The sequence below is a fragment of the Pantherophis guttatus genome, chromosome 7, assembly GCF_059756535.1.
Source record: "Pantherophis guttatus breed Tessera chromosome 7, ASM5975653v1, whole genome shotgun sequence".
NCBI classification, from domain to species: Eukaryota; Metazoa; Chordata; class Lepidosauria; order Squamata; family Colubridae; genus Pantherophis; species Pantherophis guttatus.
In genome coordinates, this window is record NC_142069.1 from 49,732,075 (window position 1) to 49,759,584 (window position 27,510).

Sequence of the window (27,510 nt, forward strand, 5' to 3'; positions counted from 1 at the left end):
TATAAAATATACATAATGACCTCTTTACCACTTCTCTATGCTGGATGAATGGATGGATGGATAGAAGGAAGGAAGGAAGGAAAAAAGAAAGAGCGAGAGAGAGAAAGAAAGAAAGAAAGAAAGAGAAAGAAAGAAAGAATTGATACCACTGAATTAATTTTAAGCATTTTTATATTTCAGGTTAAGATACTCTTTTATTTTTATTTTCTTCAGGCACTGTATACAGGTAATTCTTGACTTACAACTGTTCATTTAGTGACCATTCAAAGTTACATCATCACTGAAAAAAGTGCATTATGACAGTTTTTCATACTTACATCCATTGTAGCATCCCCATGGTCATGATTTACATTCAAATCCTTGATAACTCACATTTATGATGGCTGCAGTGTCACAGAGTCATGCGATCAGATCACCTTTTGTGACCTTCTGACAAAACTATGAAAAGTTGAACTACAAAAAAACTATACACACACACACACACACACACACACACACACCTTCATATATAAGAGCATTAGATGGGTGTAGGGAAGGATAAAGGTCAGTATGGGGTAGATTATATCTATCCAATTATAGAGCACTCTGGTATAGTGAACTAGATGCTCATTAAAATATAATACTTTATTTGGCCAAGTGTGATTAGACACACAAGGAACTTGTCTCTGATTCAGAAGCTCTCAATGTACATGTGGAGCAACAGAGTAATAATAATCATAACGTGATACCACTAAGGGGTGTAATAGGGAAGATGAGAAGGATAATAATACTACAGCCGTACAACATGGGTAAATATACTTAGAAATAAAACAATACTGTGCTGATTAGGTATTCAGCAGAGTGAACACCTTCTCTAATGAGGGGAAAAAACTGTCTCTGTGTCAAGTCGATGACTGCAGTTTCTGGCCCTTCCCAGCTTTCGTGAGAGGGCAGCTGGTGTCAACATCTGGCCTCGAAACGGCCTAAGACTCCATCCACTGCTGTGAGAGAGCAGTGGAGTTCTTTGACTTGGAATTGATTGAATATCCCTTTCCAGACTTTGGACTATCTTGATTACCCCCAGGCCGTCGATTTTCCCCCAATTGATTGATTGATTTATTAATTGATTAATTAGATGTATTTGCCAACAAAACTTCTTATTCTGCGAGACTCCCCCCTCTCGCAGGTGTGGCCCTCCACTTTATCAAGGGCCTACCTTTATGACGGGCTTTGGCACCCCGAGAGGTGGCATGCTGCAAAAAGGGGATTGAGGGGTTTTTTAGGGAAACTTTTTGATAGATTTTTAAGGGATTTTAAGGGGCGGGAGGGTTGCGTGGGTTTGGGGGTTAACCCACGGGGGGAGGGGTCCAGCCCAGCTGTTAGTGGGGCCACGGAGGGTGCGGATTCCGGGGGCAAGGGGGACATTAGAGTCCATTCTATCGAGGGCTTTTCTATCAATGTGTTGAGTGGGAGGGGCAGATATGGCGGGAGCAGGGGGCCGCATCATGTGGCGGGGGCACGCACTCGCTATCTTCGAGCGGTGGCACGCCCCGGTCCCCATAGCCCTTCTCGTACCCCAGGCTGTTCAGACTCTCAGGGCCCGAGCCTTCGGCTGCTGTCGTGCAATGCCAGGTCCGTGGTAAATAAAGCCCCCCTCATTTGCGATCTTATTCAGGAGGGGGGAGCGGACCTGGCAGGTATTACGGAGACCTGGCTGGGCCATGAGGGGGGGGTTCCCCTCGTGGATATGTGCCCACCAGGTTTCCGAGCATTCCATCAGCCGAGAGCTCAGGGCAGGGGCGGGGGGGTGGCGGTTATTATAAAGGAAAGTCTTGATCTGAGGGAGACCACTGTTCCACAGATAGCCAGATGTGAGTCCCTTTTTGTGAAGTGGGGTCGTGGAGTACAGATGGGCTTGTTGATCACGTATCTGGCTCCCTGCCGTGTGGCAACGAGCCTGCTCGAGCTGCTCAACATCATAGCTGAGGTGGCGGTTGGTACCCCCAGACTTCTAGTCATGGGGGATTTCAACCTGCCATCTGTCGGCGAAACGTCTGAGGTGGCTCGAGAGTTCATGGCTTCCATGACGGCCATGGACCTTACTCAGTTAATTCATGACCCCACTCACATGGGTGGACACACTCTGGACTTAGTTTTTGTCTCTGGTCAGTGGTCGAGTGGCCTTGATACAGGGGATATAGTCATCGAACCCTTGTCATGGTCTGACCACTCGCTCCTTCGACTGGACTTTCTAACCGCTGCACCCCGCCGCAGAGAGGCGGGACCAACCAGGTGGTTCTGCCCCAGGCGCCTGATGGACCCTGATAGGTTCCAGATGGAGCTTGGGCCATTTCCTGAGACTCTGGCTCATGACTCGGCTGAGGACCTGGTGGCCGCCTGGGATAATGCGGCTGCCGGGGCCTTGAACCGTGTCGTGCCTTTGCGGCCTCTGACCCGGCACCGAACTCACCTAGCTCCTTGGTTCTCCGAGGAGCTCAGGGAGATGAAGCGCCGGAAAAGACGCCTGGAGAGTAGTTGGAGGACCAGCCGCTCCGAATCCGACCGAACACTGGTGAGGTCTCATATTAAGACCTACCTAGTGGCGATAAAAGCGGCGAAATCTAGCTATTTTGCCGCTCTTATCACGTCATCAGATAATCGCCCGGCCGCCCTGTTTAGGGTGACCTGCTCCCTCCTCCATCTGGAAGCGTGGGATGACCCCTTGCAGGGCCGAGCTGAGGAGTTTGTGCAGTATCTGTATGACAAAATCGCTCAGATTCGGGAAGGGCTGGCCTCTGACTGGGTATGTCCGGACGGGATGACTGAGGCAGGTCTTGAGAGTGTTATCTGGGAGGGGTCCGATCCTGTGGCTCCTGAGGACATGGAGAGGGTCCTGGGACGGCTGAACGCGACCACATGTTTATTGGACCCGTGTCCCTCCTGGTTGGTACTGGCTTCCCGGGAGGTGACACGAGGCTGGCTCCAGAAGATTGTTAACGCTTCTTTGAGTGAGGGGGTTCTGCCGGCTGCTTTGAAAGAAGCGGTTGTGAGGCCCCTCCTCAAGAAGCCCTCTCTGGATCCAGCTGTTTTGGCTAACTATCGTCCAGTCTCCAACCTTCGCTTCGTTGCGAAGGTTGTTGAGAGTGTGGTGGCGCAACAGCTTCCCCGGTACCTGGATGAAGCTGTCTATCTAGACCCGCTCCAGTCCGGCTTCCGGCCTGGGCACAGCACGGAAACGGCATTGGTCGCGTTGGTGGACGATCTCTGGAGGGCTCGGGATAGGGGTTGCTCCTCTATCCTGGTCCTGTTAGACCTCTCAGCGGCTTTTGATACCATCGATCATGGTATCATATTGCACCGGTTGGCGGGGTTGGGGGTAGGGGGCACCGTTCTGCGGTGGTTCTCCTCCTACCTCTCTGACCGGTCGCAATCTGTGTTGATGGGGGGGCAGCGGTCGACCCCGAGACACCTTGCTTGTGGGGTGCCACAAGGGTCGGTCCTCTCGCCCCTTCTGTTCAACATTTATGTAAAGCCGCTGGGTGAGATCATCCGTGGCTTCGGGGTGGAGTTCCATCAGTACGCTGATGACACCTAGCTGTACATCTCCACCCAAGGCCACCCCAACGATGCCCTTGAAGTGATGTGCCAGTGCCTGGAGGCCGTGCGGGTCTGGATGGGGAGAAACAGGCTCCGACTCAACCCCTCCAAGACCGAGTGGCTGTGGCTTCCAGCGTCCCGATATAGCCAGCTGACGCCATCGCTGGTTATTGGGGGCAAATCACTCGCCCCCACGGAGAGGGCTCGTAACTTGGGCGTCCTCCTGGACGCACGGCTGTCTTTAGAAGACCATTTGATGGCCGTGGCCAGGGGGGCTTTTTATCAGGTTCGCCTGATACGCCAGTTGCGTCCCTTTCTAGATCGGGATTCTCTACGCACAGTCACTCAGGCCCTAGTCACTTCCCGCCTGGACTACTGCAACGCTCTCTACATGGGGCTCCCCCTGGGGTGCACCCGGAGGCTCCAGCTGGTCCAGAATGCGGCCGCGCGGGGGATTATGGGGGCGACGAGGCACTCCTATGTGACACCTCTCCTGCGCGAGCTGCACTGGCTCCCAGTGGTCTTCCGGGTGCGCTTCAAGGTGTTGGTGACCACCTTTAAAGCGCTCCATGGCTTAGGGCCGGGGTACTTACGAGACCGCCTTCTGCCACCAATAGCCTCCCACCGGCCAGTACGCTCGCACAGAGTGGGCCTCCTCAGGGTGCCGTCCGCCAGACAATGTCGGCTGATGACCCCCAGGGGGAGAGCCTTCTCTGTGACGGCGCCCACCCTCTGGAACAACCTTCCCCCAGAGTTATGTACAATAACAGACCTCCGGATTTTTCGTCGGGCCCTGAAAACCTATTTATTTCAACTAGCTGGGCTGGCGTGAGTTTAATTTTAAATTGATTTTAAATTGGGTTGTTTTAATTTACGGCCAGAATATTTAATTATTTTAATATTTTTTTTAAATTTTGAATGCTCTGTTTTTACTTTGGCTGTGCACCGCCCTGAGTCCTTTTTGGAGAAGGGCGGTATAAAAATTTAATAAATAAATAAATAAATAAAGTTATTTTGACATGCAGTGCCCAATAGCAGTGTCCTGAGGGGAGGAGTTGAAGTAGTTTATGTCCAGGATGTGAGTTTAGTTCATGGACTATATTAAATCTAGTTCATGGCACAGATAATCATCTGACACATATAAGCGTTGCTGTGCAATCCTGTATGTTATAGCAGGATTGGTATCTGAAATCAGCAAGGAGATATAGAATTGTCCTGGGTATTTATGCAGTAACAGCAAGCTGTTATGAAGCTAGAACAAACGTCTCTGTAATACAGGCACTGGAGAAAGACATACTCTGTTGTTTCTATGTGTCCAGAGGAAAATAGTGTAATTTCACATACTTAAAATTCAGATTTCACTCAAAGTGGGATATATAGGAGAAATAAGTAAAATTAAATTAATTGTGGTGTTTTTTCTAGAGGAGCAAGGGATAATCCATTATCCCCCCAGATGTGTAATTACAACTTACAACATTATTCAATTTTCCATACCTGTAACTCTGAAACAAACCTTTTAGTTCTCTTTATGTCAAGATGAGCAGGTCTTGTCTCTAATGTTGAATTGCTTCTTATTTATTTATTTAAGTTGCTATGGCAGCTCATTATCAATATCACGACTCTGGGCAGCTAACAAACATTAAAAACACCATATCACAACAGTATCAAAACAAACACAGATTGACAGCCAATTTGTATTTATTGCTACAGCAGCCTTTCCCATACTTCCAGGAAGCTCTCAAATATACAAAGTATACCAAAAGTTAGGACCTTAGAGAATTTATTCTATAAATTATATTGAATGTTCAATTTGGTTTCCAGTTTCTTCTAAACACTTCTTTACTCATTTGAAGCATAACCTTTGAACATTCATAAGTACAGTAATTTATTTTCTGAAAACAGCATTAATAAATAAAACATATTGTGATTGGTCTATGGGGCTTGACTTGCATGAACAGGGCAAAGACATCTCCTCAATTCTTGTACCCAGGAGTATACCACTCAACTTCAGTGATTTAATTCAGTTTCTGCCTAATTTTTAGTTGTTGCTAGAACCAGAACTCACCATGTTAAGGTTCCATCAAATGGTAGGATTTCAGCCCAAATTCAACCGGAGGCTTCAGTCAAAAGAGAAGAGTGATTTTTCCTCATACTGAAGACAGGACACACATTTTAAAAGAAAGCAATTAGCAATTTGTTACTGGTTCTCCTCCTCTATCCAGCTGCCTTCTTCCATATTCTGTTTGTTGAACTGCTAGGAACCTTAGCTTCAGGCTGCTGTTAGTGAATGCCAACTTTTTGTGTAATAAGTGTCAGGCCTGGAAGCCATCTTTTGTATCAGCCATCTTCAGGCCTGCCACATTTAGTGCTGTGGGAAACTGGGAGGAGGGACTGTATGGAGCTGGGGAGATATATAGCCATAATAACATTCTTTCTCTGGGAGTCAAGGACATCCTGCCCTGCACCTAGAGGGGTGTGACTGGGAGGCATCTCCAGTTGGGATTGTGCATTGATTGGGCCATGTGATGGACATGTGGATGCTGGGCAGGGATTTGGATTTTCATTTGGGTGGGGAAAACCTGGAAGCTTTCAGATTTGGGTTTTCCCAGATGTCCAAATATGACATCTCTAATAAAATTGAACTTTGAGGAACTTCAAGCCTCGGAGTCTTCTTTCATTGCAGGTGTTACTTGGAACCCTGACAATAAGATCTTACTCCTTCTTAATCCTGTCTGAGAACGATAGAGTTGGCATTATAACCATGCCCTAATTTATTTATTTATTTATTTATTTATTTTAAAATTTGTATACCGCCCTTCTCTCTGAGGACTCCCTGAGGGCGGTGAACAGCCAAGTAAAAACATAAACTATAAACATTAAAATACAATTAAAAAGATATATATAAATTTGGTCCCATGATTAAAAACAATAACAATTAAAAACATTTTAAAAAGTGTTAGGCCAGCCCGGCTTGCTGGAAAAAGAAGGTTTTAAGGGCACCGCGGAAGGCACCGAGGTCTTGGATTCTCCTTATCTCTGGGGACAGCTGATTCCACAGGGTAGGTGCCCCCCCAGAGAAGGCCCTCCCCCTGGGGGTCACCAGCCTACATTGTTTGGCTGATGGCACCCCGAGGAGGCCCTCTCTGTGGGAGCGCACAGGTCGATGGAAGGCCATCGGTAGCAGCAGGCGGTCTCGAAGATAACTAGGTCCTATGCCATGGTGCGCTTTAAAGGTGATAACCAACACCTTGAAGCGCACCCGGAAGACCACTGGGAGCCAGTGCAGCTCACGCAGGAGAGGTGTTGTATGGGAGCGCCATGAGGCTCCCGTGACTACCCGTGTGGCTGCATTCTGGACCAGTTGGAGCCTCCGGGTGCTCTTCAAGGGGAGCCCCATGTAGAGAGCATTGCAGTAGTCCAGGCGAGAGGTGACGAGGGCATGAGTGACTGTGCACAGGGAATCCCGATCAAGAAAGGGCCGCAACTGGCGAATCAGGCGAACCTGACAGAAGGTCCCCCTGGCTACAGCCGTCAGATGTTCCTCCAAGGACAGCTGCGTATCCAGGAGGAGTCCCAGATTGCGCACCCTCTCCGCGTGGGCCAAAGACTGGCTCCCGATAGTCAGTGATGGAGTCAACTGACTATATCGGGATGCTGGGAACCACAGCCATTCAGTCTTGGAAGGGTTGAGCTTGAGCCTGTTCCTCCCCATCCAGATCCGCACAGCCTCCAGGCACTGGGACATCACTTCAAGGGCATCGTTGGGGTGGCCTGGGGTGGAGATGTACAGCTGGGTGTCATCAGCGTACTGATGGTACTTCACCCCAAAGCCACAGATGATCTCGCCCAGCAGCTTCACATAAATGTTGAACAGAAGGGTCGAGAGGACGGACCCCTGAGGCACTCCACATATAAGAGGCCTCGAGGTCAACCTCTGCCCCCCTGCCAACACGAACTGCGACCGTTCTGAGAGAAAGGAGAACCACTGTAACACGGTGCCCCCCATCCCCAACTCTTCCAACTGGTGCAGCATGATACCATGCTTCTCGACGCTGCCAGACGATCCCTCAGGACCGCCAGCCCCATTGCCTGTAAAGAGCCGCCTTTATAACTGAAAGGCGGCTCGAAAAAACTCCGTTTCCATGTGGAAATGGAGATAGAGCCGGCGGGGGCAGGTAGAGCTCTCTGCGTAGCCCCAAAAGTTTTTTTTTTTACTTTTGGGGACGAAGCAGACGAAGCTCCCTATTTCCCTCGCCGCCGCTCCGGGCTTTGGGAGACCTCTGCTTATGCAGAGCTAGGCGACAAGAACAAGCCTACAAAATTAACAGAATAATTAAAAAGGATGTGAGCTGGACCTGTGACCCTGAATCGCAAGTATTTCATTTATTTTATAACAGTTATTGAAGAAAGAAAAGGAAAAGGAAAAAAGAATTTTTAAAAATGGTGACTGCCGAGGCTTGAGAAGGGGCTGAAAGGGAGAGTCCTTCCGTTTCCTATTAAGATACAAAGTAGCAGAATAAATACCTTTGGCTACAATTGAAGATAAAGCTCTACTTTTGTGTTTTCTTTTTCCTGGAGATCTGATAGTGATCTTGGTTGGAAAGAAGTTTTTTTTTTCCTCTTCTTTGCCTCTCTTTTCTTTTCTAAAAAAGTTTGTCTGTGTGGAAACATGGCATTAAAACTTACAAAGCCGGACAAACAAGCAGTTGGGGGGGGGATTCCCCCATTAATAAATTACGTGAACAAGTTCTAAATCTCCAGTCTCAGAAAACTGATTTTAACATAATTGAATTTCTTTTGGAGGAGATTGTAAGAAGGGATGAGATTGTGAATCAGAACTTTGAAAAATTTAAGCAGGAAATTAAAGAATTAGTGCAATTAAAGTTTGATACTTTGGATCGAAAGATTATAAAAATGGCTAATGGTTTTGCAGAATTTATGATCAAGTTGGATGCAAATACTAATTTATTAGAGTCTAAAATGGAAGAAATTGAGGACAATTTGGACAATAGAATAAAAAAATTGAAAATGATTTGACAAACACTCAAGACAATAGCTCAGAAGAAAAACCTAAAATGGAGGCCTATCAAAAGACTTGTAATGCAGAAAACATACAACAACGGATTGAAAGAGAAGTTTTAATGATGCAATATAATTTTACTGAATATGCGATTAGACTGAGAGGATTGCAGGAAAATAACAGAGATGATTTAAGGAAAATATCTTCTGAAATTTTGGCTGGGATTTTAAAGGTTCAACCTGAGGAAGTATTTTGTAGGATCGATAGAGTTTATAGAATAAATTCCTGGATTGCAAAGCAAAGGCAATTGCCTAGAGATGTGGTGATTTATTTTACAGATAAAGAAATAAGGAATAATATTGTGCAAAATTCCTTCAACTCTACTTTGCAATTGTTTGGAAGAAAGATTTGGATTTACAAAGAGCTCCCGCCCAAGATGTTATCGGAAAGAAAGAAATTTGGTTTTCTAGTGACTGAGCTTAAAAAAAGAAATATTCTATTCAGATGGGATGCTCCAGTTGGCATAATATTGAGATATCAAGGAGAAAGATACCAACTAAATAATGTTGAAAAAGCGGAAGAATTTTATCAAAAAATTTTGAAAATGAACTTAACATCTTTATGCACAATATAGGATAAGCAGAAGGAGTTGGAAATAAAGGGAAAATATCGAATTATAGAGGCTGCTGTGGACAAATTGCCTTTGGATTCTTTAGACACCTCAGCTGGATTATCTACAAATATGAGAGAAGTGGTAACGGACTCTAATGTGATGATTCATCAAGTCACAGACAAGCATGGAAATCAATTAGCTGATACACAATTGATAAAAAAGAAATATGAGATACAAAAGCAAAACCAACAAGATCAAGTCATAAAGCAGAATGAAAACCAATCAGTTGATATACAACTTGTAGAAAGGAAACTAGGATGGAGATCAAACCCACAAAAAGAAAAGAAAAAAAGAAATAGGTCTCACAAAAATAAAAATTTCTAAATTAAGCAACAGTGAAGCCAGTTATTTTTAAAAAATGAATGAATATATGAAAAGATAGTTGAGGCGAAGTATTGGTTAACATTATCCTGAGGAGAGTGACAGACCTCTGCAATGCCGTAACCTTGGGATGTGAAAAGAGCCTTAAATTGTTGGATTGGAATTATCTATTTTGGATTTCTTTTTTTTATTGATAAATGTATTATATTTATCTTGAGCTATAAGGCAAGAGAGCTACGCTGGGGCACGCAGAAGATCTGGTTGTTACCCATTATGATGATGGGAATTAATAATCCTGATGAAAGCCACAATTACAGATACTATATGGAATATAATTATAATGTCACTCGGGTGGTTGTTTTCCTTTTTTATATATATATATATGAGGATATTCATTACTGATGGGGGCAGATGATGACCGAGGATTTTGAACAAACTGTTGCAACCAGGATGCTATGTTACCCTAATATGGATGATGGACTCAACAATCCAGTGGAAAGACATCAAAGAAGATATTATATGGATTATAAATTTAAAGTCATTGATTTTTTTTTTATATAACGGAATATATTTTTTTTAGCAGGGCGGGGAGTAGATTAAAGATATTAAGAATTGTTGTGCATGGTAATTTTGTAGGAAAGTGGGTGGAAATAGGTTAGTTTACTGATTGTTTAGTTTAAGAAAAGGGATGTTTAAGTGATATATTTAGGGGAGTGGAGGAAATGGATAGAGTTGAATAAATGTTAAATTAAGATTTATGGGGAAGGCTGCTTTGAAATGTTATATATATATATATATATATATATATATATATATATATAAGTATGGGGGAGGAGAAAAAAAGGCAGATTGTTGCTAGATTGGGAGTTATATTATTATGCTAAATTAGAAGTTATTATATACTGTTATTTTGAAATGTATGGTAAAAGGGGGAAGTAATAATATTAATAATATTAATATTATTAGCATGTAAGGGTCAGTATTTAGAGGAGGGAGTAAGGGGATGGTAAAATATTATATAATCTGTTATGAATTAGGTTTTTGTTGTGAAGAAGTCACAGGGGGGGATGGGAGGTGAGGGGGGTTAGGGAGGAGGGGGGAGAAAAATGGGGGGAAAATTTGTATTTGAAAACTTTTTCAATAAAAAAAAAAAAGCCGCTGAGAGGTCTAACAGGGCTAGAACAGAGGAGCAACCCTTGTCCCGAGCCCTCCAGAGATCATCTACCAATGCGACCAATGCCGTTGGCAGAGCACAGCAGATAAACCCTATTCGAGATCTGCCAACAGAATTTTATGTGCACCAGCAGCTATAATTCAAAGGCTGGGAAAGCAGAGTAACAAATATCATGCAACAAACCTAGTGATAATCAGATACTTTGCTCGATAGGTGATTGGATTTACCTGTAAGTACTCTACTATAAGTACTGTAAGTACTGTACCTGAATTTGAAGATTCAAGAGCCAGATAGTGCTTTCTTAAGGGAGGAACTAATAATTATTGCCCTGAAAGGTAGTGATTCATTCATTCTTCTCTTAAAATAAAATAGTTTTGGTCTTGTGACCTTATCAATAAGATAAAAGAAAATACCGTGTTTCCCCGAAAATAAGACCCTGTCTTATATTTTTTTGAATCCTGAAATAAGCGCTTGGCCTTATTGCCATGCGCTCAAAAGCCCGATTAGGCTTATTATCAGGGGATGTCTTATTTTGGGGGAAACAGGGTACATAATTTAGATCCAGAATACAGTGATAAAATACATGTGTGGTAATACAAGGAGTCGGCCAACCAGATAAATGAATGTCCTTTGAAGAGAACCCCAATTTGTTTGATGTGTCAGGTTCTTAGCTCAATTGCCTTAATTAAAAATTTAGCAGTACTGTTTACAATATATACATATTGGATGTGAGCTGGATGTGAGCCCAGGCCAGGGCATCCAATAAGCCATGCTTGGCTTCGCCCTGCCTGCACTGCACTTGTGAACCTCAGGGCTTCACAGCCAGGCCACCCCCATCCCACCAAGTTCCTCACCTCACACACCCGTGGCGGCTAGACCACCAGCAGCAGCAGCCCTGTCCAACAGAAGCCCCATCACCCCTCCACTCTCCTCCAGCCCAGGAAGCCCGTGAGCCTGGAGGGGAAGGGGGCCAGGACTGGGCTGCAGGGTCCTGGTGCCCCGCGAGCTTGAGGGCTGGGTAGCCACAGTAGTTTTTATGGGAAAAGGGGAGGGAGAAGGAAGGAGGAGGAGAGAAGGCACCAGCCGGATACAACAGTCGCCGGGAGTTGCTGTGCCCACAATGGAAGCATCGTGGCAGAATCAGTTGAGCGAATGGGAGGAGCAGAGGTGGGCAGCGGGCTTTCAGAGTTTGGCATGGGGTGCCACAGAGGCCGCCATCACCACCTGCCTGTCAGCTTTCAGGCATTTCCTCAGTGGTGCTTTCTGTGCTCACTACAGCAGTGGCGCACTTAGCAGGAGGGGGACAGGCTTCACTTTCTTGTCGGCTGGGCTTTACGAGTCTATCCGATCAGGTGCATTTGGTCCTTCGAACTGACTCCTGGGTTGCAGAGTTGAGGTTACTGCACTTCCCATTTTGCAGAGGAGGCTGTAAGAGTGCGGGAAGCCAGGCAGGAGCCTGATCAAAAGGCGGGTTCAGTTCTCGTTCTGACCGTTATCTCATGTGGGATTTGATGCCCTGAATGAAAAAGAAGACTCTTCATTAAGGCATTGTCATCCCAACTCTCACTTGTCATTTCTCTAAAGGGTTGTATTGTTGAGTCTATTTATTATATTTAAAATGCTGCAACTTCACCCCACCTGCCCTCTTAATAGCATAAGACTGTTACCTTAGCAGCAATTGTGTGAGGTAGTTTATTTTGAGACCAGTTCTGGGCTAAATCCCGTCTAGAGCCCCTCTATAGTTGCTGTTACAACTTTTCAACTGTGTTTGCTTGCAATGTCTGATCCCTCACATTTTCACAAGTCATTTTATCACCTCCAGACATCAGTATACAGTTCGTATATTGAATTAGTCCTAAGCTTTCTATGGAAAGCTGAAATGCTTGAAGGGCTTTTTCCCCTTTTGGTTAAAATTGATTTTTTAAAAAAATTAAAATCCATGGGAGAATTGTCAGAGTATGCATCACAACATCCAGGAATGTGTATGCAACCCATCACTTTGACTTCCCATAAGGCTACCACAAATTAAAATGGCAACATTAGGACAAATTTGTAATGCAATTTGGCTTTTTCTCAGAAAGGAAATGGGTGGATTAATTAAACCTCCCTCTCCCCAATTTGTTGTTTAGATTATGCAAAAGCCTGGAAGAATTATTTTAATCTGGGGGGTGATGCAGAACCTTAATTTTGGAATTTAGGCCCAGGGCTGTATACAGATAGTTCTTGACTTACAACAGTTCATTTAGTGACTATTCAAAGTTACAACACCACTGAAAAAAATGACTTATGACCATTTTTCACACAACCTTTGCAGCATCCCCATGTTCACATAATCAAAATTCAGACACTTGGCAACTGATTCATATTTATGACTGTTGCTGTGTCCCAAGGTCATGTGATCCCCTTTTGCAACCTTTTGATAAGCAAAATAAAATGGGGAAGCCAGATTCACTTAACAACCGGGTTACCAACTTATCAACAGCAGTGATTCACTTAACAACTGTGGCAAGAAAGGTCATAAAATGGGGCAAAATTCACTTAACAAATGTCTCACTTAACAATAGAAATTTTGGGCTCAATTATAGTCATAAGTCAAGGACTACACCTGTACACCCAACTGGCCTTTTGAGGGCAACAATAATGCTAATGTGGCCCTCAATAAAATTGAGTTTGACACCCTGGACTAAAGCAATCATGGTTCTAGTCCTCTTGGTAGAGATGTCACCAAACATACTATCTCTCTGGACTGCAAGTGTTTGGGTATCAAGACAGTAGCTCTACTCCTTTAAAAAGTAGTTCCAGATCTCTGCTTTCTCCCCATGTTGTTAACATCTAAACAAAACCACTGGAAAAGATCATCTATCAGTTCAGGGTGAGATATTATCAGTATGCAGGTGAAGCCCTATATCTAGGTCAAGCAAGCGATACCCTGGATGTCTTTCTACCATGCCTAAAAGATCTGAAGTGGATGGGAGGAAACAAGCTAAACTGAATCCAATGAAATGAAATTTTTTGTCGTCCAGAAACCAACTGATTTATTGGTGACTCCAATAATAGCTCTGGATAAGATCATACGTCCCACAAAAGCAGGTCCACAATTTGGGAGTTCTCTAGGACCCTCCTACTTGATCAGCAGGTAGAGAGTGTGGCTAAAGGATATTTTGTTCATACCAACACCTAGACAGTATTGTGGGAGCTGCATTGACTACCAATATACTTTTAGAAAAATTCAAACTGACAGTTATGATTATAAAGTTTTTCATTGCTTGGGTCCAAGTTATCGGCGGGACCACCATCTTCTCTGAATCAAATTTGCCCTATTCTGTGTGTTTGATCTCAGAGGGCGAGATTCAGCTCTCCCAATTTGGAACATGAGGGGATTGATGATCTAGAAGACCTTTTCAATAATGGAACAGATTGTTCCACGAAACCCAGATAGTTCCAACATTCTTAATAGTTAGAAAAGATGATAAAGATGGTGCACTCCCAGCATGTGTTTGAGGTTCAAGTGCCAGCACTGTGCTATTGTAGATATTTGTGCCTTGTGTTTTTTCTTTTATTTCAGAATTATAGAACATAAGGGATCTAGTTAATTTAATTTTACTTCTAATTCTCTTTTAATGATATGTTTAATGAGTAATCTGGTGGTTTCTACTGACTGTTATTATAATCATAGTTTTATTATTTTTTTCAGCAATCCAGAATTTTATGAATGGGACAGGATAGAAACTATATAAATTACATTATTCAAAATTTGGAGACTGAATTGTACAATTTGGAATTGTACAATTCCAAAGATTCGCAAATAAATGAACTCTTGATTTTCATTCTTAATATCTTCTTGATAATTGCAATATTTCTAGAAATGTTATGGAATATATGGATGGAATAGTAATTCATCTTGCCTTTAGAATGGAGAGCATTCTTGAAGAATATTTGTTGATATTAAATAAAATCTCAAAATATTTCCATGCTATACAGTAACTCTGAACATATATGTTAGTTACATCAACTATGACTGTAAGCCGCCCAGTTACCCTGAGGTAAGATGGGTGGCCAATAAATTTTACAAATAAATAAATAAACTGTCCCCTGAATACTACCAGCCTCTTTACAAGCCACAGTAATTAAATTTGACTAAACAATGAGCCAGAAAAACTACTGATGACCATAAATGGACAAGTACATTAAGGAAGCACCTAAATTTCAAGAGGTGATCTCAGAAATATTTGATATCGCATTATCTCCAGTAGAATATTATAATAGTACACAAGAGAATCTTGTTTTAGGCCTAATGGATTTTTGATAAACAAATAATGGTAGAGTATTACTTCAAATGGCCTATAAACAAAGCAATTCAGTTCATTTCGTGCTTGCTTTTTTTCAAGAGACACTAATACATAAAATAGCAACTGATAAGATGCAGCTTGCTTCATTTGTAATGGAAAAATATTTCTGTCACAATGGGGTAAAACACAAAAATATTTATTTATTCATCTAAGGATATAAATATTGATAGAAAGAATAAAAGAAATGTAATAGTTAACTATTAGCCTCATTCTAACACTAGTTCACAAAACTCTATTGAGGATTAAATTACTCATTCTATTACAGAAAGATCACCATTTGAACTGATGAAAAAAAAAAGATAAAGCTTCCATAAAACTGACTCATTAGCAACAAGGTTTTTCTACACAACTCATCCTGTCAAGTCTAATTGTGTCCAGAGGAAACATTAGCGAAACAAGCATTATGTACTTTTAAAGGGTGCCAAAGAACGTATCTTCCAACAAAAGATTTGGTGGAGGTGAAGCTGCTCTATAAAATGAAGAAAGGGTTATTTCAGACTAAGATAATTCAGTGACATTTCAGGAGATTCAGTTAAATTAGAAATGAAATATTTTAAAAACATCTAAACCTAACCAAACAAACATTTACTGAATAATCTAAAGAGGATTTTGCTCTGAATTTTGTTGTTAGTTTTGCTGGATGAATACAAGAAACTTTTTTAAAAATCTTAACAAAAGAAGACAAACCATGCAGAGACCTTACTACAAACAATGCAGGAGTTTAAAAGAATACAGGTTGCTAAAGAATTTTCAGCATTTCATCACAAGTTTTTAACTGAATCTTGCGGGTCTATTAATAGTTATACAAAGAGGGTTTATATGTTACATGTGCATTTATGTTTTTAATTAGAAGCTTATATTAGTGAGGGAATTATAGAGGGGAAAAAGGCAGAATGAACAGAATGAGATGAAGTAGACTGAAAGAACAAAGTCCTTAATAAAATCCAATTTGAATTCAAAACCTTAGATATCAAGAGCCTCTACTGCACCATTTCAATACTCCACAGACATGCTAGATAACTCTGGATTAACAGTCATATAAATTCAAAATGACCACCATCTTGGATCCTTTAATAAGAGATGTGAAAGGGGGAAAAGGATTTATGAAATATCAACTATGAAGTACTATGAACCAAATACAATGCAAAAGAGTCCAAAATTTACCAAATTAAGAATTAAACTAATACGTGGAAGTTTTACTTAATAAAATCTACATACAAAGACAGTAAAAACTGTTGATATTACTAGAGATTCAGAAATGAAACTGGTTAAACAAGATTTCATGTGATAACTCATGAAGTCTGAACTTCCCATCACCATCACCTTTTTGACCTATTTTTCCTGAAAAGAAGCTTTCTGTAATTGTTTGATGGAGGACAAGGCAAACCCAGAAAACACAATGTGTTTACAACAATACTGATAATTTATTTGGTTTTCAACATTAACTTGTTTACTCCTAAAAACAAAAACATTTAAAGTTCCGCAGCTTATAGCTCCATTTGTAAAAGAATGAACATCCCAACTTGTATAACAAGTATATTTTGTGAGCAAATCAAGTCATACATATTGTATTTTTAAATGTTACTACTGCATGTCTATTTTTTTCTATTCTTTGAACTCCAGTTAAGTAGCTGGAAGATTTTATTTCCATTAGCCTTTTTCTTGAAGGCTATATGGTATATGGAAGAACAGAAAATAGAATAAAAAGTAAGAGTTCTTCAAATATAATTTTTGTAACATGAAAAAGGTAATAACTGAAGAAAAACATATGAAATGATCAAACCACTGTGGTTCTCTTTGGCTCTAATAGGGTTGATTTTAAAAAGTATTTTGAACAGCCCTGATAGATTGAATGAAAAGTGAATTGAATATATATGGCAGATGTGAACAAGCAACAACCTTCCTTTCATCAAATCAATGTCCAAAAGAATTTAGGGTAACTAGACAAGTTCATACACTTCGCTCAGTCACATTGCAATTATTATAAGTGCATAACTAACTTTTTAAAAAATTAAACTTCTCTTCCAGATTTCTGCTCAGGAAGAGTTATAAAGATGGCTGGTAAGTCTATAAAGGCTTGTTTACCAATGTCCCATCCATTCACTTTCCTCAGAGACTGACTGATCAACTGGTTGACTCCCGGGTTATTGTCTCCTGGAAGTTGGAGCACTTATCATTTAAAACGATTTAATTTTACCCCAACAGCTGCCACATCAACAGCAATATTACTACAGTCCATCAACAGTTTCAGTGATACAAGCGTGGATTTTCTTGTCATCCTTTTCAATCAATGCAATTTATCTCAAGAGTGCCAAGATTGTAATCCACACTAGTATCTGTGTACACAGATCAGACCGTGGCTATCTTTTTCCGGTTGATTAATCCGGAAGGACGGATTTTCATTCTGTCCTCGGCACTAAAAGGGTAGGGAAGCGCAACCAAACAGGTGATGGTAGCGATGGAGGAATAAAGAGAAACAAACTACGGGCATCCTGACCCACCCCGGCTTTCTTACCTTTCACTTGACTTTCGTACTCGGCTACGATCTCTTTGTCCTTCTTGAATCTGCTTGAGGATGACATTATCCAGACGGTTTTTTTCGTTTTACACTGCTAGAGAAGACTCCGGAGTTGGGATTACAGGATTATCGCTTTCCCACAGAGAAAGGGGGATCGGCTGGGTTAGGCGCGGCACTAAGCAACGCGTCCCACGCCAGAGCCTGCCGGTTCTCGGAGTAGCTGGCGTAGGTCCCTTCAGCTCACCTCCACAAAAGAGGGGCTGAAGAGGCGGCTTTAAACTAATCCCGGGGCGGGCACCATCTCCAGCAGTAAGGATTGGGGGGAAGAGAGCAGCACAAGGCGGGGCCCCGTTCGCCTCCTTTCGCTCCGTACCGCGGCTGCCCTTCTCCGAAGCTTCGATTAAGTCACTGGAACCGTCGAGTGTTCCCTGGAAGCATCGCTTGCCTCGGGCGAGGAGAAGGGATGGATCCCGGGTGGTGCTCGGCTAGTCTCCGGCGCGTCCGGCGGCACTCGAGGAACTGTCGGCAGCTGCTATCGTTGTTGTCGCCTCCTCCCGGAGAGCGAGAGCTACGCAGGCGACCCGCTCCCAAGAGACCTGGGCGAGGCGCCGTCTAACTCAACCTCCAGCAGCCCCTCAAAGCGTCTCCCGGATAAGCCAGCAGCCTCGCCCTCCCAACAAAGTTCTCGCTTCGCCCTTTCCTTCGCCTGCTCCCGCTCGCCTCGCCTCCTCCAGCTGGTGCCGCCGCCAAGCCTTTAACTGAGCCCGCCGCTTTGCCGCCGCTTCCCGCAGCTGTTGGCCTGAAACGGGAAAGGGGAAAGGAGACCAGCAGCCCATCCGAAGGCGCTCAAACAAGGAGAAAGACTTTAACCTCCTGCCCAGCGGCGCCCAAGTGCCTATCGAGTTCTTTCCCCACCCTGTGCAGAGCGACGTCTCTAGTAGCCAACGGCAACTACGCAAGTTCTTCTGCCGCCCAATGGCAGAGAGCAGAAGGCGGGACGTAGCGAGCGAGGTTGCCGAGTGCCTCCCGGGGTGAAGAAGCGAGCGGCCTGTGCCCAGGCTGACGCTGGAGGCTGTGCTTAAACGCCGGCTTTGCTAAGCGCGCTGCTGCTGCTGAGCGGGACTCAAAGCAGCTGCAGAGGGGGAGGGACGGCAGTTGAGCCGCGCGGCGCCTCTCCTCTTCCCTCTCCCGGCGAGCATCTGGTGAGCGGGGCTGTGCTGGGGAAAGGAGTGCTGGGCGAAGATAAGGTGTCGGAAAGCGCTCGGTCCCGGCGTGGAAAGTAAATGCGGTTCTGCCTGAGGAGGAGGAAAGAGAAGGGCGGTTGCTTAGTTTGGAGATCGCGTCTGCAACCTTGTCGCAAGATCGCCAGAGCATTGTTTCCTTGTGTTCGCTTGAAAACCGTGTTCATCTTCTAGGTGCCTCCGCCATCCCGTCCCTTTTAAGAATCCTACTAAATAGCTATTAGAGGGGAAACTAGAGAGTATTGTGATGATCTTACACCGAGAAATAATGTATAGATGTGCGCACGCATCTATATATCTTCCACGAATGCGCCTGGAAGTATAAGAAGTAACCACACCCATCTTTGTGGAAGACGCGCGCGGTCCAGATCCGAAGGCGAAGGAATAACTTAATGCCACGGAGAAGGTCCTCGGCTTGCGAAATATAGATAGTACATTGATGCTTGTAAGACTGACAGAAAATTACGCTGCTATTGTTAAGTTGCGAGCAATGATAGAAATCTTTTAGATTTCTTGTTTTTCTAAACTGTTTCCAAGATTGATGTTTCGTGGCATTTAAGCAGTGTACTAAATAATATATATCTCATGTATAATCCGTTTTTCCAAGGAGCTGAGATGACTTCCTCAACCAGTTTTACAATAATTCTGTGAAGATAATAGGTTCAGATGTGTTTCCCAGTAGTGGGATTCATGGTCGAATAAGAGTTGAAACATGCTTGGACAGCTGCAGTTTGGAAATCCAAAAAAATCCAAGCCTAAAATCAGATGCAGAATAATTCAATGTTGGTTGATGGTGAGGGTCATTTCTCCCACAGAGCTGCAAATGATTTAAAGAAGCTTTATTTGCACTATCTGTGAAGGGACTGACCTGGCCTTTATATTGGGCAGTTGATAGCAACATAAAAGAAGTGTGCATTGGCGGGGAGGGGCATGATTCTAGCTCTTATCTGTAGTCTGACCCTAGTTTTCAATTTGACTATTTAAACATAATAGTCCATGCCTTTCTATGACAAACCTTATTTTACCCAACTTGGATTTTAAAAATTATTTTTTTTCAGTATTACACTTAGAAGTAAATGAAGCAAGATAGGTCTACCAATTAAAATTCATCATCCCATTAAACCACTACATCATTCATTGAGATATTATTTAAAGCAAAATGTGCTTTCATTTAAAAAAGATTTCTGTTGCATATGGAAATTTTAATTGAACAATCACTTTCAGGGAATTCTATATTAAATACCAGAATAATTGTTACTTATTCTAGTACAGGATGTTAGGCACAACTATAGGACTTGGTAGGCCCTACAGATAGCCCTAGGCTGATATGTACATTTCAGGTTGCAGTATAGTCATGGGAAACATGTCTGGTACTGAAGCTATCTTTCTTCAGATAATCAAGTCAAAGTTTATTAACCAAATTTTATGTGGACTGTAATATGGCTTGGCTGAATTAATTAGAATAATCATCTTCTAAGGATCGAAGAAAGATTCTAATCTAGGCTTATAATGGTACAATTGTCTTTCAAGTTGTTAAAGGCGTTACTAAGCTCATGGTCTGAAGTCACTGACTAAATGACAAGAAATCATGTTTGGATCATAGAATGTAAGTCAAAAAGAATTTAAATGAGAATAGAGAGAACATTGAGGACATCTGCAAGGTTATTTTTCAAAAGCTGTTTTTATTTATATATATGGGAAGGGCTCATAAAGTATAGCTTTCACTTAAACGAAATAATGTTTTTATGTTTTTTATGACCCATTTTCATTAACATGCAGTCTGTTTGAAGCTTAGCTCATTCTATTTTTTTTCCTGCTAATGTGATTATTTCATTTTAGACAAATCTCTTCACTTGCTGCTTAATCCTTTTCTATTTACACAATGTAGACTTATAAAAGGGAGGCATTTTATCAGGCAAACTCTAGTGGGAGTAGTTCATGGTAGTATATCTGGTCATTAATATAAATTGCACATACTGTTTATAGGTAAATTGAAGTAATTATACTGGGTCAGAAAGAAGATTGCATATGCAGATATAAGCTCTTCTATTAAAATATTAAAGTATTTGATGAAAGAGATCTATTTGTTCTTTATACAGAAGAAATTCTAAAAACTGGCAAGAAGGAACAGCTTAAGCTACCTTATAAAGAATATATAATTGAGTTATTGCCAGTATTGCCTACAGGAAATGTGGCTTTCTGTATGTTGCTAAAGGACAACTTCTGGTAGTTGCTACAACTGAGAAACACCACTTTCTCATCCCAGTGTAGAAGTTGTGGTACACAGCTCCATGGGTTCAAACAGGGTTTTTCCCCCCTCACATCTGCAACTTTCTGCAGACAAAACATGCATCTTACTATTAAATTTTAAATAATAATTTTATCAGCAATTAAAAGATTTGTTTATATTTTCAAGAGGAGTGTCCCCAATTCATAACATCATGGGTTGGTCTAAAGCAGTGGTCCCCAACCCCCGGTCCGCGGACCGGTGCCGGGCCGTGGAGTACCTGGCACCGGGCCGCGCAGCGGCCGGGGGACATGAACGCTGCAGCGCAAAGGCTCCTGGGCCGTGCGCAATGGGCCGTGCGCAAAAGCTCCTGGGCCGTGCCCCCACCCCTGCGCGCGCTCAGTGGGCCGCGGTGATAAAAAGGTTGGGGACCACTGGTCTAAAGGATGTAGAGTATATGGTGTTTTAGGAGTAGCCTCATCTGACTATATGAGAAGGACATCTAATTGCTCATCCCATGTTCCTTTAATTGCAGCTACTATGTAAGATTCCTTACAAAACTTTTTAAAAACACACCCTTATGAACCAGACTTTTCCTCAATCCCTACCCCCATTGAGGCCACTTAATTTTATATTTATTTGATCCAATGTTAAAGTAGTGTTTTTCATCTAATCCTGAAGCACAGTTTGTGATATTTCACCAGAATTTGACATGTTCCTATTGGTCATTTTCTGCTATAGTGGACACATTTCTCTCCACTGATCACTGGAGACTTTTGTATAACATTAAGCCCTCACTATGCAGGCTGTTTGTCTACACAGGTACTGATTTATATGCCAGAGCAGGGCCAAAAACAAATGGCACAATGGGCTGATGGAGTGAGCAATAGAGGGAGAGATGTCAATGGACAAAAGTGATGGAGAAAATTATATCTCCTTGACTGAAGATAGAGTGAGAAAGTAAGAAAAAAAAGCAAGGTTCAGAGAAGACCAAATCCATCTGCCCAAACTCAGCTCTATTTTCCCAGTCCCATGCAACATTAGGGAGAAGGACTAGGGAATGTTTTTCCTGTTGGCAGGAAATCTAATAACTTTCCTTAATTTGTTGCACATTAAAGCTGTCGAGACAGCACCATTTGCCAGCCTTGTTGCTGAGGCGGAATAGAGATCAGCTGTTGAGACAGCAAATTATGCTGGCCTACTTTGTGTCGCCTCACTGGCTGGAGCAGAACATGTTGAACTGGCCGCCTGGATGTGCCTGTAGACTCAGGAACTGTAAATTATAGGGATCAGCACACATTTCTCCGTCATAAAAGCAGTGATTTATGTTTAAACACATGATGTCATAACTATAAATGCACAAGCATAACAAAATAGTACTAAAAGCTTTTGCATTGCAGTCTTTCATTATATATTCTCATTAGCTGTTGAACAGTTTATGAGTTATGCTATTAAAAAAAGAGACATCCTTTGAATACCTTTCCTGAAATATCACTTACTAAGCTCACATCATAATGAAACCCACTAGCTTCCTTAAGTGAGAAAGTTGAAACTTATTTTCAAGGGAACAGTCTGCAGAAATGATACATGAAATTCTAAACATGAAATGCTTTTATTAGATTTTATTAGGATTTCCAAGATAATTATCATCATCATTATGAAGGACGAGCATGTACAATGTTAGCAGAATTAACAAGCATATATTCTGTGTGTATAAACAAAATACAGATTTACTTAAAATTATGCTTAATATGAAGACTTTTCTGTAATTACTAATGTTTCTATTTAATTTCTATATTAAACAAAAACATAAGAATATAGTTCTTAGTTTGGTAGTCAATACCTGATAATTCATTTACTTCCAATTAATTTCAGTGGATCATATGATCAGGTTTGGATACAACCCATTCAGTTGGCTATAAAAAAATTAACATTTTTAAACAAAGGTTAGCTAAATTAAAATGCTAGGATGTGTATGTATAATTTTTTTGCAGCAATACAAGGTAGTTTCCCATTGCCTTCTTCCAAAAGCCATGGGATTCAGACAATATTAGCAAGATGGTTCCACAGAAATAGAAGTATTTAGTGGTCTTTGGGCCAGATGAAAAAATTTACTTCATGAACTAGAATTCAGTTAAAAAGTTCAGTATTTGAAAAAGGACTTTTTCAAATAACCATTAGATAGAACTCTGTAATACAGCACTGTTACTTTCTGAATGGTTTTAGAACCTGAATGGAAAATTATCATTCATTGAATGCTTTGATAATGGCTAATTTTATTTTTTTAGCTAGATGGGTAATCTACAACCACACATATGACAAACTGATTCTTTTACATTAATTGAGGAAAAGCTTTGCTTTGCTTTGCTTTGCTTTTAGCAAGAATCCTTTAGTAGCTGGGAATATATCTGAGATGGGTGGCATTTACCTCTGAGTAAACCAACTTTTTCCTGCCAACATCCTGCTCTACAGCCTGATTGCGGAGAGGGTTGTTGCTGAGAGAGATGAACAATGAATACCAGGACAGCGCACCAAGTCTATTCTAACAGCAAGATCACCCAAAGTGTGAAGGTTGTTCCAGCTGCCCAGCTAAAGGAAGCCAGTGTCTATATCAGGCAGCAGTGATCAGGAAGATGCTGGAAGCTTTGGCAAAGGCATACTTTCATACAGTGTGGGAGAAGGCATTGGTAAGCCACTCCTGTATTTTACTGAGAAAATATCTTGAATAGGTAATATAAAGTGATTGAGGATATACTGCTGGATGATGGGCCCCTTAGGCCAGATAGCATTCAGCAAGCTACTGAGGAAAAGCTGAGAATCTTTCAGAATACTAATAGTATTTGTGATACAACTAAAACTGATGTTGCCATGAGAGAGAAAAGAAAAAAAGCCAAAGTCGGAAAAGAAAATCTAAAGCTGCAAAGACAAAATTACAGGAACATGGAAGGTAAGAAATATGAACGTGGGAAGGTCACAGCGAAAAATGAAATCGACTATAAACTGTAGGCATCAGTGAATTATAACAGATTGGAATTGGGCTAGTTCACTAGTAGTGAACAGTAATATTTACTATTTACCACTCAACACACAAAAAACAACAGCCATGAAAGATATAGCAAAGGCTTTTTATAGCCTTTGCGATATCTTTTCATGGCTGTTGTTTGTTTTTTGGCTACAATGTACATTTAAGCATAAACCCTTTAATAACATCATCATATATATATTTATGCTTCAATCACTAAAGCAGAGGATGAGGTAGTTAAAAGAGCTTTATGGTTAAGTTCAGTTGACAGAACATTCAAGTTTGGGGTTGTAGACCACAGTGTCAAGAGTTTGAAACAATTAGAAAAAATGGGTTGAACTATAAGGCCTAGGAAACCATAATGAAATAATGGAACAATGTATCCATTTCTGCCAATCCAACAACTTTTCATTGCTAACACATTCTTCAAACAAGCAAAACTATACATATATACATACATGTATTATACATATATACAATTACAGATATCAGTGTTACCAGATAGAACCAACAGAAATAACATTGACAATATTATTGGTACCAGAGGTGCAAAGCTCAATTATAACTCAGAAGATATGGCCAGGGACTGACTGTGCAGCACAAGCTGCTTATGTGCAAGTTCCAAATTGGGCTAAAGGAAAGAACAAACCCAATCATTTTCTATTAAACTATCTTAAGCTTATGTCCACTATTTTCAAGGTAAACTTCAGGAATTACTTTGAAGTCCCAAAGCTCATTGATAGGGAATCAGAGGAAATGTAGAATAAAATCAAGAATAATTCAATCAAAGTTAAATGTAAAAAGAGATTGTCAAGAGGCTAAGACCAGTAAACAGAAGAAATCAAACTGGGCATAAAGAAGACAATGGAAATTGCCAGGAGGCAAAAATAAAAATTGAAGTAAAAAAAGACAAAGATGTCAGGAAGAAATTTATCAAATAATTTAAGAGAGTTTTTAGAAGACACAAGATTAATATCAATAATAATGACATCTGTAAAGACACTGAAGATAGAAACAAAAACAAAGGACATTTTTCAAAATCTTTTGAAACTCAGAGGTTTCAATTTTGAAATGGCATTCTAAAATTGCCAATAGAGAAAGTAAATCTCAAAAAAGATTAAAAAATGAAATATATGAATTTCCATACAACAGGGATATCAATAGCCATTAACAATACATTCCTCTTTTTTTTACAAGAATTAACAGTGCTAGAACAGGGGTGTCAAACATGTGGTCCGCAGGCTGGATGTGTCACACTCTGGCCACGTCCATCCCAGTTTAGCAAAGGGGAAAAAAAGTTGTGATAATCATGTGATGACGACGTGACGATGCGCTAAATTTATCCTCTAGCACCCCTGTGCTAGAGGATAAAATTAGATCAGCACTCTGATCCCTACCAAGCAGGAAGGCTTCAATTAATGGAATATCTACAATAATATGGCAAGCAACAGGAGCAAATCAGTAAAAATATCAGTAAACTATGGCAGGAAGAGAGAGCAGTTTATATAGCAACATCAAAGAAAGGAGACTTAAAAGTGTGCAAATTAAAGTATACAATATCCTCAATGTCACATAATAGCAAAATAAAGTTTGGTATCACCCAACACAGATAGAACCCAGTATAGAAAACAAAATACCAAATGTTTAAGATGTTTTAGAAAAAATTGAGTAACAAGGAATGTTAGTGGTGATGCACAGCGGATGATTGAGAAAGTCAAAGAATACATAAAGATAAAAATACGTGCTTCATTGATTATAGAAATGCCCTTGATTGTGTTGACTATGTCAAACTGTGGAATATCCCTAGAAAAATGGGAATCCTAGAACATATTATTGCCCACATGCAAATTCATACATAAGTCAGGAAACCATAGTCCAGACCGAACATGATGAAATAGCTTAGCTTCAGTTTGACAAGGGAATGAGACAAATATGTATACTTTCTCTTTATTTATTCAATCTATAGTATATACTGAATATATATTGTGGAAGGCTGAATTGGATGAAGATTAATATGATTTAGTAATTGGAGGAAGAAGTGTTTTAACTTGTGCTTTTTGCAGCTTTTAAAGTGTTACTGCTTCATCCTATTTCTCAACTTTGGCAATTCCTAAAATATTCTGGCTCTGGAATTCTGGGAGTTGAAATCCGAATTTCTTAAAGTTGCCAAATACTGCCACAAAATATGTCATCATAGGGTTAATTTATCAATTCATACAGAATTCTGGATTTATTGGGCTTGCAGTGCAGTCAAAAAATATTGTTTTAATTCAGTGGAAAGAAGCTCTTTTTAACTGGATTTTAAATCCTGGTTTGAAGATATATGTGCCTTTTTTGTAGTTTCTTTCCTATATTAAAGAAAAAGAAACAAAAAAATAAATAAAAGCACTTTTATAGGTATATACTAATGTCACTAAGCTTAAGAACCATCTTCAGAGACATGCATTTAAAATAAAAGTGCAAGCTATTACAGTATCACTAATTTTCTATTTGAGATTATTTTATATATTACCTTTTGGAGACCCATTATTTGTGCCCCTATTATTCAGGAAAAGGTTGAAAATGTTTGTGTTAACAGTTTCTTCTTTTCTTCAAAATGATTATATGAATTCATTAATGAAACTCTCACTACCATGCTTTAATAATGCAGTTTTATGGCTTCATTATTAATAATGTATATCATAGTACTAAAAAGTCTTAGCTCATTTTCATCACAATCATTATTTTCTACAAGAAACATTTTAAATTATTATTTTCATGGCAATCTATGGAAAACCAATTATTTGGCTAAGACTAACCCTAGGGGTTAGTAATCTCTTGATCCAGTGGTGGGATTCAAATAATTTAACAACCAGTTCTCTGCCCTAATGATTTCTTCCAACAACCAGTTCACCAAACTGCTCAGAAAGTTAACAACCGGTTCTCCCAAAGTGGTGCGAACTGGCTGAATCCTACCACTCTTTTATTCTTTCTAGTATTGAATACATTATTTTATAACTGTTTGTTCCTTCCATTGTGGTTAGATGACTCTTTATTAACAAGTAAAGAATATAAAAATGCAATATGTGAAGGACCAATTCACACAAATTTCAATCAGATGTAGCATAATAAAGTATATCTATAGATAGGAGATTACAGGTAGTCCTTGACTTATGACAATTGAGGCCAAAATTTTTGTTGCTACGTGAGACAATTGTTAAGTGAGTTTTGCCATTTTATGATCTTTCTTGCTAAAGTTGTTAAATGAATTATTGCAGTTGTTAAATTAGTAACATGGTTGTTAAGTGAAGCTGGCTTTCCCATTGACTTTGCTTGTCAGAAGGTCGCAAAAGATGGTCATATGACCCCAGAACATATCATAAATATGAACCAGTTAATAAAAATCTGAA

At 40.9% G+C, this 27,510-nt stretch overlaps 1 protein-coding gene across 1 annotated transcript in view; it reads right to left on the reverse strand.

The window, feature by feature from the left end:
- SRGAP1 (SLIT-ROBO Rho GTPase activating protein 1) overlaps positions 1 to 19,141 on the reverse strand; it is a 164,073-nt gene extending 144,932 nt beyond the window's left edge. Inside the window, exon 1 of the mRNA XM_034402884.2 lies at positions 17,629 to 19,141. Coding sequence (XP_034258775.1) covers positions 17,629 to 17,695 — 67 coding nt within the window. The 5' untranslated portion in view covers positions 17,696 to 19,141. The remainder of the gene's footprint in view (positions 1 to 17,628) is intronic.
- Between the last annotated feature and the right edge of the window lie 8,369 nt (positions 19,142 to 27,510).